This window comes from Melanaphis sacchari, unplaced genomic scaffold (genome assembly GCF_002803265.2).
Source record: "Melanaphis sacchari strain LSU unplaced genomic scaffold, SCAv2.0 Contig25_pilon_pilon, whole genome shotgun sequence".
NCBI lineage: Eukaryota > Metazoa > Arthropoda > Insecta > Hemiptera > Aphididae > Melanaphis > Melanaphis sacchari.
In genome coordinates this window covers 1,030,151-1,043,908 of record NW_020271133.1, presented here as the reverse complement: position 1 = coordinate 1,043,908, position 13,758 = coordinate 1,030,151, and the positions used below count along the sequence as shown (strand labels likewise).

At 30.2% G+C, this 13,758-nt stretch overlaps 1 protein-coding gene across 1 annotated transcript; it reads right to left on the bottom strand.

Moving 5' to 3' along the window:
- Positions 1-732: 732 nt before the first annotated feature.
- On the bottom strand, positions 733-12,260 carry LOC112595177 (tyrosine-protein phosphatase 10D). The gene is made up of 23 exons (XM_025340294.1): positions 11,214-12,260; positions 10,981-11,125; positions 10,643-10,879; positions 10,424-10,530; positions 9,488-9,731; positions 9,299-9,402; positions 8,852-9,123; positions 8,184-8,473; positions 7,613-8,101; positions 7,399-7,524; positions 7,149-7,289; positions 6,761-7,066; positions 6,190-6,570; positions 5,699-6,079; positions 4,750-5,619; positions 4,468-4,685; positions 4,020-4,245; positions 3,591-3,948; positions 3,164-3,434; positions 2,717-2,977; positions 2,406-2,599; positions 1,898-2,208; positions 733-854 (listed from the first exon to the last, which is right to left on the bottom strand). The coding sequence occupies exons 1-23, from the start codon at positions 11,259-11,261 to the stop codon at positions 823-825; spliced, it is 6,012 nt and encodes a 2,003-aa protein (XP_025196079.1). The 5' UTR covers positions 11,262-12,260; the 3' UTR covers positions 733-822.
- Positions 12,261-13,758: the final 1,498 nt, after the last annotated feature.

Genomic DNA, 13,758 nt, shown 5'->3' with positions numbered 1-13,758 from the left:
AATCAAATTAATATTATTTTTAAAAGAAATATTTTATTCATTAAAATGTATTGCACGCGCCCATAACTGATAATATACCTATATAACAATTCCTAAATACAACAAAATGTTTACTAAAACTTTCAAGGTCAGTAAAATTTTAAAATTAAAATTGTACACACATAACCTTATTATTATAATACTTGCCAATGACCACTACTCACTCTTTTTGAATTCACTATCTTTATTTTTTTTATAAAATTTGAAATTGATATATTTATGATAATTTTGCGATCATTTCGTGCCAGTCTTTCAAAAATCAAAATTTAATTAACATGATTTAGATATGTGTTTTACATGTTAAACATTTCATATTTCATATTTAGTATTTAAATAATATAATTTTCAAAATAATTAAAAATCAGGTTATTTTAATAAAAATAATTCATAAATAGGTACTGTAATAGTGACTGCATACATATATATATATAAAATGATAATAGTTTATAATATCAAACAATAAATGGTTTAATTTTTTTTTTTAACAGAAAGAAGATAGAGACAAGATATAATATAAATGTATAAAAATAATAATACTATTTTTAATCAAGCATTGAGTTGATTTGATTCCTCCTTGATTAATAATTATTAACATTTTATAAATAATACAGGTTATCTTAATACATATATTTTAACATAAAAATTGCAATTGCCGTAATCTATACTAAACATAATATTTTATAAAATATATCATATCAAAGTAGTCATATCATAATACTGCTGTAAGTCTATATTTGTTGGCAATTGATGTACACAAAAATACATGGTTTTTGCTCAATAAAATTACATTCCTGATTCGGCTATGCCTTCGTCATCTGTAACATTAAACAATACATGTAAATATGTTATTTCACAAAAATTAAAATTATTGCTACTATTTTGATAACTACCCAGCATTAGTTTATTATAAAATAAATCAATTGATGTATTTACATTTTGTCATCGTGATCAAAATACTAAATTTTAAAATTAAAAAGCAAAGCAGTATTAGTAAAAAGTCATAACACTTAATAAAATTTGATTAAACTATACAAAAAAACAATGTAATATTAGGCAACAAACATTCTACTTTAAAATAAAAAAATCACACGCAATATTGTAAATTCTACGTACCATTGTAAATCTTTAAGTTATTCCATTCTCTCAGCAGTGAAAAAAAAAATTGTTTATAAATAATTAAAATTTAACAAAAAAAATATTATACACCAGAGATGCTAACAATAGTTAGTTTTGATTAAAATCATTAAAGTATAAAGTATAAATTTTTACAATTATTATCATTGTTAAATGCTTAAATACTTAAATATATTAAATCCTAATAGTTAATACTTATTACTTATCACTTACACAGGTATACTACACACACACAAATTTACACGCAAAAACTCAACATTCAATTTTTTTCTCACTTTTTTGTTTACAAATATGGTTTCAAATTTTGTGCTCCTCATCATCAATGTCAATGCTGTCATCAATGTTTTACCATTATTGCAATACTACACCTAATAGTCATTATGAAGAAAATTTGACTGTTAAAATTGTGTACATATAAAATTAGCTTATAAACGATAAATATCATCTGAATTTTTGTTAGAACTAGATTTTCGCCTCCACCATGAAGACCACCATGATTTATTATATGCATTTGTCGTAATAATTGTGTTTATAGTTGTTATATTATTGTAGGAAGTAGCTTTTGATAATTTTCTATTTGTTATTTTAGTTGTTGTATCACTATATTTGGGCCAAAAGCCCCCCACTACTGTTGGTAAACCACTAGTCACAGCAGCATTTAACCATAATACACCACATCGTACGATAAAGGCAGTTGTCTTTGAATTCAACATAAGTGACGTACCTTCAAAAGCACGGTTATGATGAGCCAACATTGTAGCTGTAGTCGTATTGTTCATTAGCTCCAAATCTTGTTGTTCCTGATCAAGTAGTTCTTGTTGATCGCTATTGCCACTGTTTTGTTGTAGTATACAAACAATGCATTGATGAATACAAATGTACTGTTGCTCGGTTTGTACCATCCATACACGTTCCTTGCGCATTGCATACACAATACCATACACATCAATATAATTATTTACTTGTGTAGGATCATTGAGTGATTGTAAAACTCTATCCAGAGCTATAAAAGTACCAGATCGTCCAACACCAGCACTAAAATACAACATATTATATTATTATTAACATCAACAATATTGTCTTGATTGAGTTTATTTTTAAACTTGTAATTAAAAAAAATAATAAAATAGTATGCAAATTAATACTTAAAATATTTGAATGAATTATCTACAAATATTATCATTGTTATTATACACAATTAAAAAATAAAATTATAAATTCATTGTTATTACCTGCAATGGACTATTATAGGGCGGTGGTGTTGTTGCAGTTGGTGCTGATGTTGTTCAATATTATTTCCTACACCCGCATGGTGACGTTCTCTAAAAGCACGAACAAAACGGCAAAGTGTTTGTGGAGGACTAGGTACGCCAAAATCAGGCCAAGTAGTAAAATGGAAATGTCTTATTACTCTTTTTTGATCATTCTACAGGCAATATAAAAATATAAAAAAACAATTTTAACAAAAGAACTTTTGAAAATCTTTAGATATTAAATTCAATTTAACACCACATTTTCAACTTAGAGTAATTTAAATTCTTACCCGACAAACCATAAATTCAGTTATCACCCAATCAGAATAGTGAGTGTCGTTCAGTAAAGTGACACATATATTGTCACCATAATAAACAGGGTGAGTATCATATGGCCAATAATGATCACATTTCTCGCGACCTTTTTCCACACATCTAGTTAACATTATTATACTCCTTGCATTACTTTCCCAACACATACGCCAAAAATCGTCCCTTGTTGAATGTAACGGTCCCTGTGTAACGATAAATTCTCTAACGCTGTTGTGACCCTGAAACATTAAGTATTAAAAAATTAAATTAAATAATCTACAAAAAAAAATATACATATAAGTTTAATTCAGACAAAGCAAAACATTATTATGGTAAAAACATGTATGATTAATTAAATTTAACAAAATCTTTCCAAACAAAAATGTTAAAATTATTTAGTTAACAATTTTTGAGTTTTAAATTACCGGAACATAATTAGCATTTATATAGTCAGATCCTTCTTCGTCATCTACTGGCTGCAACTTAAAACGGCTATGATCATAAGGCAAAATGTTGGTGAATCTATTTTTAGGACGATTGCATGGTAAATCAGCCGCTGTAGTTGTTGTACCCCCATTAGTAGCTGCAGCAGCTGCTGCATGTTTTAAATCTTCAAATTCTTCAGAAAATCGAAAGTCAGAATCAGCTGACATTTGAGCGTAGTGTTCCCCAAATCTATCCACTCGTACAGGCCGACTAATTTTCATAGTTAAAATTCACATTTAATAATAGTTAAGTATAGAATAATAAGAGTACTAAGGATTTGTTTACTTTAAAATATTAAAATCTTCTTATAAAATAATTATTATCACAATATAAATTATATTATAAGTTGATTAAAACTTTTTATACCTTATTTGTAAATCACATGACAGTTGTTGTTGTTGTTGTTGAACACTGGAGGAGTTTAACATGTCACCTCCACGGCCACCACCACGACCACCACCGTTTAAGTTTCTAGTTGATGAGTTTTCTAGAAATTTCCCTCCTGTGATTCTTCGTTGACCTGTCCCTGCTTGTCTTTTACCACCTCCAACAGAACTCTTCATTATTCTACTCTTGCCACTACCACACAAGAACCAACGACTTCGGCCACTTCCAGTGGCTAATGCAGCACAAACAGCAATTAAAATAAAAGCAGCAGGCAATCCTACTACAACTGACAACACAATGGCTGTAGCTGATGTTGGAGCTGATGAGTTGTCTTGATCTGAAAAAATTAATATATTAAATATGCATCATTACCTATTTTATATTGTTTTATATTAGAATTTTTCAAACCTGTCTGTATAGGAAATGAAAACATAGTGTCTGTAAATTTGTCATTAGCTGTAAATGCGCGTACTTTAACACGATAAATTGTACCCGGTTTTAGTGGACCATTGCAATATTGCGATGATAATAATTTCCCTCCACTTATGGAATTAGTATTACAATGTGTATCTTGCCCAATTGTAAAATCTTCCACAGTTTTGTTTGTTGAAAATGGGGAATATGGATCAAGAACCTGATGAATAAAAATAAATATTATTAATACATCTGTCAAAAAAATTTAATAATTTAAAATTATTTTAATATCTTCTTTATATTTTTATGGTTAAACCCTATTATAATCATCCATATTCCCATAAGATACACAATTAAAATAATAAAACCATTGCATAGGACTTGATGATAATAAACCGTTGAGATGTTTGATACCTAATCATGTACTAAAATAGTATTGTACCTGATAAGGAGGCCAAATTGTATATGCTTGTACATCTTGCCAACTGGGCATCTCAAGACCACTGGCATTTTTAGAATCATCTTCTGCCACAATCAAAGTATAGGCTATCACTCGGCCATTTTGGTCTCCAAAATAATTCTTTCTGAAACGTACTTGTATGGTATTTGTGGTTCGACTTACTTCAGTTGGTACAACTTGGGCACTTGGTTTAGGTGGTGCTGTCATAAAAATAATTAATATAAATAAAAATGTATTGCTAAATATATTTCTAAGTAAATTTACCTAAAATTGGCATTCTCTGCTCCAAACTAGCTACAGGACCACGACCAACACGAGTTTCGCCACTTATGTTAAATACATATTGACGACCCGGTATTAGACCTTTAACAGTTGCTCTATTTCTCCATGGCTCGAAATATGATGTTTTAGTTGTATCACTGACTTCAATTTCAGATCCTAAAGGTGGCTGACCACTTAATAAACCTCCACTACTTAGTAAATTATTTATACCTAATCCCAACATATTTTCTTCTTCTTCACCACCATTCAACTGAACCACAGTATTAGTAGACGCAGATATACCATCGGATGACGACGAAGTTGTTATAGCAGTCCAAGAAACCACATAGCGTAAAAGTATACCATTATGTTCAGACTCTGGTAACGTCCACTCTAATGTAAGATGCCCAGGTTGTACATCTACAGCTTGGAAATTTACACAACGCCCTGGTACCCAGTCCAATGTACTAAAAGTACCAGATACTGGAACTGAACGTCTCAATAACAATGCTGCTGCATAGCCTCCTACGCCACTGTTTAATATTTGTTGTTGAGATAAAGATCCTAAAGATCCTCCACCGCCAGCTCGCACAACAACAGTGAATGTATAATTACGAAATGGTCGAAGACCTTGCACTAAAAACCATGGTTTATCAGTCAAGTTTTGTATGAGTAACCCTCCTCCCCCGTCTGAGGATGATTTAGAGGATAAATATGAATTTGCAATAGAAGAAGCTGTAGTGATAATTGTAGCGTCGATATCTAAATATTCAATTTCAAATGCATCATATTGTCCACGGGGTAGTGTCCATACAAGATTTACAGAATCACGGGTTATTAGAGTGGCATTTAAATCAGTAATTGGTTCTGGGTCTGTGAAATAATATACACCAGTTAAGATTATTATATATATATTATAATTTTATGTAATCATATCTGAAAATGTACTTACAAAGACGATCTTGACGACGCAAGGGTTGACTTAGAACTCCATAAGCTGATACAGTCCATACAGTTATATCATATAAGCGCCCAGGGACTAAAGAGTGCCAAGTAACTTTCCATTCATTATCTGATGCCCATTTTTCAGCAATAAACACTGATCCTGTAGATGATGTAGATGCTATTCCAGATCCTGGATCTGAAGGAGTGATAGTAGACGATTGATACGCTGTAGATTGTGTGCTTGTTTGATGACTAGCTTCTGCTAGTTGAAAACGGTATTTAATGAAACGACTAGCAGTTTGTGGAGTAGGAGTATACCGCAAGGTCAATGTGTCAGTGGCAAGTTGCTGATCATTTACAGCCAATATTTCAGATAAAATCAATGGCACTGAAATTATAAAATATATTAAAAATAATTTAAATAAGTTTTTACTGTACAATATATAAAAAAAAAAACTACATAATAACAATGAGATAACATATTTACTAAAAACTCACTTGTATGTGTTTCCAGGATGACAGGATCACTGTACATAGAATGTGAACATGTACGTACTCGTAACCCATAACCTGCACCAGCTATTAAATCATCTAAACCCAAATTCACTAAAATAGTTCCACTAGATCCATTAGGATATCCAGAATCGGTAAAGTTTTTCCATCCGCTAGAAGATGTACCAACACTGCTACTACTCCAAGTTGTAGCTGTTGTAGTCCAACTAATAGAGGTAGTAGTTTGATTTTGATCTGCTAGTGGTGGTGGCTTCAGAAGTATGTACTCAACAGAATAGTAATCAATTAAACCTTCTGGGCGAGGGAATTGTATAGTCAAGTTTGTAGCATCCACAAGCAAAGCTATGTTACTCACAGGGTTTGGCCCTAATAAATAAACACAAAACATATTATTAAAATTTTAAAATTTAAACAATCTTGTCAATTATAAAAAAAAATTATATATATATATAAACAAACATCAAATTATTCACACTTTTAGACCTAAAAATAGTTCTATGAAAAACTACATTTTGTTAAATAATTGATTTAAAATAAATAATACAGATATACTAACGTATTGTATAATTAACTAGCAGTGGGTATGGAGACTCCAAAGATCCATAAGTTTGGGTGTTAACTTGAATTGTGTATCGTTGTCCAGCCACCATATCTGCGATTTCTGCCTCAGTTGTTTGTACTCCAGGTAACCTAATCCATTGTTGTTGGCCACCATTAGAATCAATGGTACGATATTTAATAGAATATTCAGTGAACAAGCCTTCAGCTGTAGGGCCATTCCATTTCAATAAAACAGAGTTCGACCCAATATTTGAGGCAGCAGTTATATTCTCTACTTGAAGATCAGTAGGAGGCCTAGGATCTAAAGTAAAAATTAAAATTCATTAAATCAAACATCAAGACTTTAAAATATTGTTGGATTATTAATTAAATTTTAAACTTACAAACAGCTTGAAAGTAATCATGAGGTTCAGATAAAAGTCCATGACTTATGGCAAATACTTTAAGTTGATAAGCTGCTCCAGGGTATAAATTTCTTAAGGCCATGCGCCATTCATTAGTTATCCTTACAGTTGGTATATCATCTATAAGAAGAAAAATATTGAACGATAAAAAACCAAATTTAAAATAAATATGTAGTATTATACACATGATACTTTGCAGAAAAATGTATATTATTATAATTTTACAAACCAGTATCATTACGACGAAGTACCACTTGAAACGTTTCTTGTCGACTATTGACATCTGTTTTCCATGAAACATTTAATCCATAATCTAATGTTGGTCTTAAATCTTCTATAATTGGTGCTGATGGTTCTGTAAATAAAAAAAATAAAAATGTAATAAATACTTCAAATTGTACATTTAATAGTTTAAAATAAATAATGAATAATATTTGACTCACTCATTGTATGGTAGACAACTGTATCGTTAGAAGCAACACCAGAACTAAGCGACTTAACAGATATAGAGTAATTACGACCTGGTAATAATGATTCCAATGTGCATTCAATAGGGGTTGATGGATCTTCAATTGACTCTCTAGTAGCTTGAACTACCAAAACATTACTATCGGTAGAAGTTGTTGCTGTAATAGCAGCTGATGCTACAGCTGATGATGTGGATTGTTGTCGCGAGGAACCGTTTAGTGATTGATTAAGGTTATTCCCCAATGATAATACTGATGATACAATCAGAGAATCGGAAGCAGATGAAGAAGATGATAGAGAACCTGTAAGAACTTCTGCATAGCTCACTTGATATGCATCTTGCCAACTCATTGCATCAGCTTTCCATGTTAATTGTAACACACCACCACCTCCATCTTCATTCAAATTATTTCCATTTGTATTACCACTACTTATAACTTTTAAGTCGATTACAGGTAATGGTTCTATAAAATATAAAAAACATAAATGCAATTAGCCTAATAGATCTAATATCAGGTATAGTTAGATATTTTAAATATTACATACTTAATGTTACATTCACAGAAGCAGGCCAAGAAGCCACTTTTCCAGAAACTGTCTTCACAAGAACTTGATAAGTTCGACCTGGTTGTAATAACTGTGTATCGTATACATCACACCATTGTGTTGATCCTCCAGAATTAGAACCATCACCATCACGAGGACGAGTAAGTGTTATTGGAGTAGTTGTTTGTTGGGTTTGATCACTAATGCTACGATGAGATGCTAGTTGATTTAATGAAGATTGTGGTGATGGCCTCTTAACATTGACAGATATTTGATATTTGTCAAATTCACTACACATAAATCAAATAAAATAACAAACAAATAAATAATTTAAATATTATATGTAAGAACACAATATTCGTTTTTATATGTAATAAAAGAAATTTTATAATATTATGATAAATAAATTGAATTAATAAAATTTATTTTATTTTATATAAAATAATAATGATAAATTTTAATCATAAAATAAAGCTACTAATTTAATTTATCCTTATAAATAATACAAGTTTTAATTTTTATCATTTTTATTTAATATTTTAATTATTACTTTTATTCCAAAGTTTCAAAGTAGTTGTTTAGTATATAAAAATTAATATCTTAGAAAATAAAAATATCAATATATTATATTTATTATAACTTAGTTCTATGAATAAATAATAACTTACCAAAGTCCTTTTGGTGGTTCCCAGTGTATTCGTAGACCATATGAACTTATATATCTAGGATCTACAGCTACATTTAATGGTTTTAAAGGAATAGTACGGTATTGAGCAGTTGTTGGTGCAGATGTTTCATCTTCACTTACAGTGTGTACACTTATGTTGTATGCACGCCCAGGAACAAGACCTTTAAATGCAGCTTGTGCTGGACCTGGTGGTTCACCTTCCCTTTCAACATAAACTGTTGACTCAGGCGAATCCTGAGGTTCAACACTTACCTAGAAAATAATTTTACAATTAAATGGAAAATAGTTTTGTGAAATAAAATACATAAAGTTTCAAGGAAAAATATTCATATTTACATTATTAAAAAAAATTTTATATATATTCATAAATTGTATACTACATTAATTTAATATTAATTATCGAACATTAAAATTCAATAGCTCATACCTTATAATGAGTGAATACACTAGCTGGATAACTAGGTTGCCAAAGCACCAACAATGTAGTTTCATTTCTGAACCATACAATAAATTTTCCTGGAGTACTGGGTTCTGTAAACAAACAAAATTGTTTAAATATTAGTAAAACAATTTATAAAATGAAAAATATTCTCATGTTATATATTTAAAGACTTACTAGTTGTAAAATTTTTAGATATATAAGCTACGCTTTCTTTATGATCATACACAGTAAACAATTGTAACTGATAGGTAGCTCCAGGTGTCAAATCTTTCAAAACATATTGTTGCAACGTATCTCTAGATAAATCAGTTTGAGATGAAGCAGTGGATGGAGAGCCAGTAGCATCAACAATTTTCACCAACTGTTCTTGTTGTTGTTGCACTATACTTGATGTAGAAGATGGAGACAAACTGATAACCTATAATCAAGAGTAAGATCGTCATAAATTTTACAAATTTGAAAACATACTCAAGAGTGACCAAAAGGTCAATCACTACATAAGTTCTAGGCAATCACACTCTTTTGTCTTATCCTACATTTTTTCAAAAAAAAAATAACAAGTTAAAAGTAATAATTTGTAACAAATATAATAAAATACGTATTGTATAAAACTATGAAATTAAACGTGATTATTACTTATTAATATTCTAAATAAAAGAAATAAAACAGTGTAACATGCGTATATTTAAAATATATTTTTATTTATTGAGAACCTTTTTTAATAGTCGATTGTGACAACCTAGAAAAACTCTGAGGTCAATCATAAGTCTATTAGCCACCTCTACTATGTAATGTAAATAAATATATAGAACAATAACGAAATAAAAAATAGAGAAGTTTAATAAAAAAAATAGAAATAATATAAAGACCAAAATTTGAGCTATCTTTCTACTTTTTTCTCTTTAAAATAAAAAAATTACACATTGTCATAAATTTAAGAAAAGTGATGATGAATTACTAATTTAATAATGATGCAATTATCTTCTTTTTTTTTATTAATTTTAATTGAATTGTACCACTAATACTTTGGTTGTTTAGAAAATAAAAATAAATTAAGGCTACTTTAATATTAATTGCAATAAATCTATTGTATACTTTAAATATCATTACTTTCAGTTTAAATCCATTGTAGTTTCCCAACACTGGAGGTGACCATTGGACGTGGGCTGTTTTTCCACCTTTTACAGTTACAGTTAAATTTGTAGGTGGATCAGGAGCTATTTTAACATTTTTAAATAATGAAACAATTAGTATATACCTAAGAACATGAGATTATTATCTTGTATAACTTTAAAATTAAATGTATTATCCAAATCATATTTTTCATACCAGTAGTAATTGATGCAGTCCAAGTGAGCAACCATTGTGGCTGGGGTGGTAAAGAACTAGTAACAGCTCCATTTATGAGTGTTTCTGTACCAGATCCAACTGGAACAATTACACTTCCTGGAGTTGGTTGTGGGGAATTGTTACTTATTGAATTGCTGCCTATGCTTGAATTACTATAGTATAACCAAAAGTCATAACGGGTCCCCGGCAAGGCTTGAGAAAAATGTATTACATCACCTAAAAGTTTATCAAAGATTTTAGTTAAAAACTAATTGATAAGGGACAAAGTAGTAATACTGTAGAGCTTTAGAATAGACAACAATATAATGTTTCAATACCTATGTCTTGAGCAGCAATAGTTGTGTTTGCTGGGGGATTGCCGTATGGAGGTAGATAATCAAATCTATAATAAGCTTGTTGTAATGGAGATGCAAATGGCAACGAATTTGATGGAAGCAATTGTATAGCTAAATCAGCCGCTTTCTATAGAAATATTTAGAAGTTATAAATTTTGATAAAATATACCTAAGTAATAAGTAAATTTATAAATCACATAAATATATATACTTACACCAGTTTTAACAGCAAAGAACAGCAGTAATACTATCCACATTTTCATTGTTGACTTATTGATACTTAAACTAATAGTAGAAAATGAGCAACAAAGTTAATTACTTATATTACAGCTATAAAAACAAGCCGTTTTGAGTATAGTAGATTGAGCAAGAGGAATTGTAATATGTAGACCCGTTACTATTAGGAATATAGGTACTACATTTTGCAAAATTACATTGAAATACTGTTTGTTGAATGACGTCTTCAGTTTTATCACAACACATACAGAAAAAGCCGCCGATCATATCTCAATAACCGTTTGATGTGCAGTTCTGATTGATATTGATAACAATCACAGCATTTTGTTAGAAATCACAAAGCAATCAAATATATTGTCGTTAAAAAGTTCTTGTCCGATTTGTAAACTGTCTCGCTGTTATCAACGTTTCAACTTCTGTGCGCCAATACGAGTCGTTACAATAGTTGTGGGAAGACCGATATTGAGAATACACGATGGTGTAATACACAAAACACTTATCAAAATACAAATACACACATAGATAAAACACTGGACACCGAGGGCTAAGATCTAATAATTAATAATCACAATAATACTGACACAATTACAACCAATCGATACTGTTTTTGGTATACACGGATAGAAAAAAAAAAAAAATTAAAATACAAACGTATAGGAATATATGAGAAAAAAAGTGTCTCGTGATTTCACACGACGAAATCGGGCGAGAAAGTAAAAAAACGACTGCTACTGTAATACCTGTGTCGTTGCGCGTTTACCACCACCATCAACCACTACCACGACCGTCTACCGTACACTAACGAACGGGCGAACACCAAAACCGAGTGTCGCTGCTTTCGTAATCTGTTCGCGGATCCCTAAGGCCTGGTAAACACGTAACGCACGGTCCAACACGCACACACTACCACATTTACCTGCCTGTGACAACGGTAATAATTGCTTTCACAACGACCGCGACGACGGCTCACTGCCACTACTACTAGATACTAACTAACGCGCGGAGAACGGCAAATAATAACAAAAATAATAATAATAATAATAATGATATAGCAGCAGCAACAGTTCCGTGCCCGCGTCGACAGCGGGGCTGGAGGGGACTTATCAGCGACTGACGGGGGTCTTTGTTTTGGTTTCCGTCATCGCGCGATGATTACAAATACGGTTGGAGGTAAACTCGAACAGCGGTAGGTCGTAATACCTGTGCCGTCGGATCGTCATCCGATCGATACAGTGAAGTTGAACGCGACATACTAATAATAATAATATTATCACGTATTATTATTACCTATTGTCTTCCGTTGTTTTTCGGTATCTGCAGACCTACTACCGCAGAAAATCGTAGAAAAATTTATGATACATTAAATTACGATGTTTGTTTCGTCGGAGGTGAAAACAATAATACCGATACTGGCGGTACTTATAATAACAATATGATTTAAGCTTTTATAAAGTAGGTAAGAAAAATGATCGTACTTTTACTATATTATTTTTTTGTGTATCATATTATAGCTGTTTTCTTATTATTGACCGTCGATTAAACATGTACGAGTTAGCGACCGATTTTACAAATGATTACAAGCACAATTAACTATAATACAATATTACAATTTCCTGTAATTATTAATTTTAATTGTTGACTACCTACTCGACGTTTTACTTTTTTACAACATACCGACAAATTATTATAGTCACTAGTCAGTAAAATACTAAAATGTACTTAATAATTCATTGTACACTGCAATTTAATATTTATTTTAAGTTACCTATGTATTAAACAACAAAATAAAGTACCTATTCATAATTACATCCTATTTTTACATTACAATTCACCATTATTAATAGTTGATGGAGTAATAAGTTTCTATAGTGTAAATAGTTTTTTAAAAAAAAAACCACATACAATTTAAAAAAATAAATAACCCAACGGTACGTTTTCTCATATATTTTTCTAATGAAACATGAAAAAATCAATATATATATAAATATATCATTAACATTAAAAAAAAAAAAAAAAAAATAGAATTTTAAATGTGAAACAACTAATGTTTTGTGCCAAATTTAACGTATAGAAATGGTATAGATAAAAAAAAATTTCAATTAAAATGTAGGACAGCTTGTTTTTAATTATTAGCTAATGCTCTGAATTAAACACACTAAAAAAAAACCACAAATTAACCAAATAAGCCATATCACTATAAGTTACTCAGCTATAAATATTTGTAAAGATTTAGTTCTAAACAATTCCAAATAATTTAAAAATAAATAGCATTCAGGTGTTTGAATTTTGGCTATCCTTCTCTTTGGTTCTCTCATTTTTTATGATGAAATATCTTTAAATAAATACCACATAAAAACCTATCAATAAATCTGGCATTATAAGAATGTCGAGATTAAAGCAGAAGATTCGTAAATTTCCTTACTGTAATAGCCTAAAAGTACTTACATTGAACACTTTAGCCTTTAAATTGAAATTTCAAATTTTTTTCCTCTGGATAAATTTATTTATTAATTTTTAAAATTT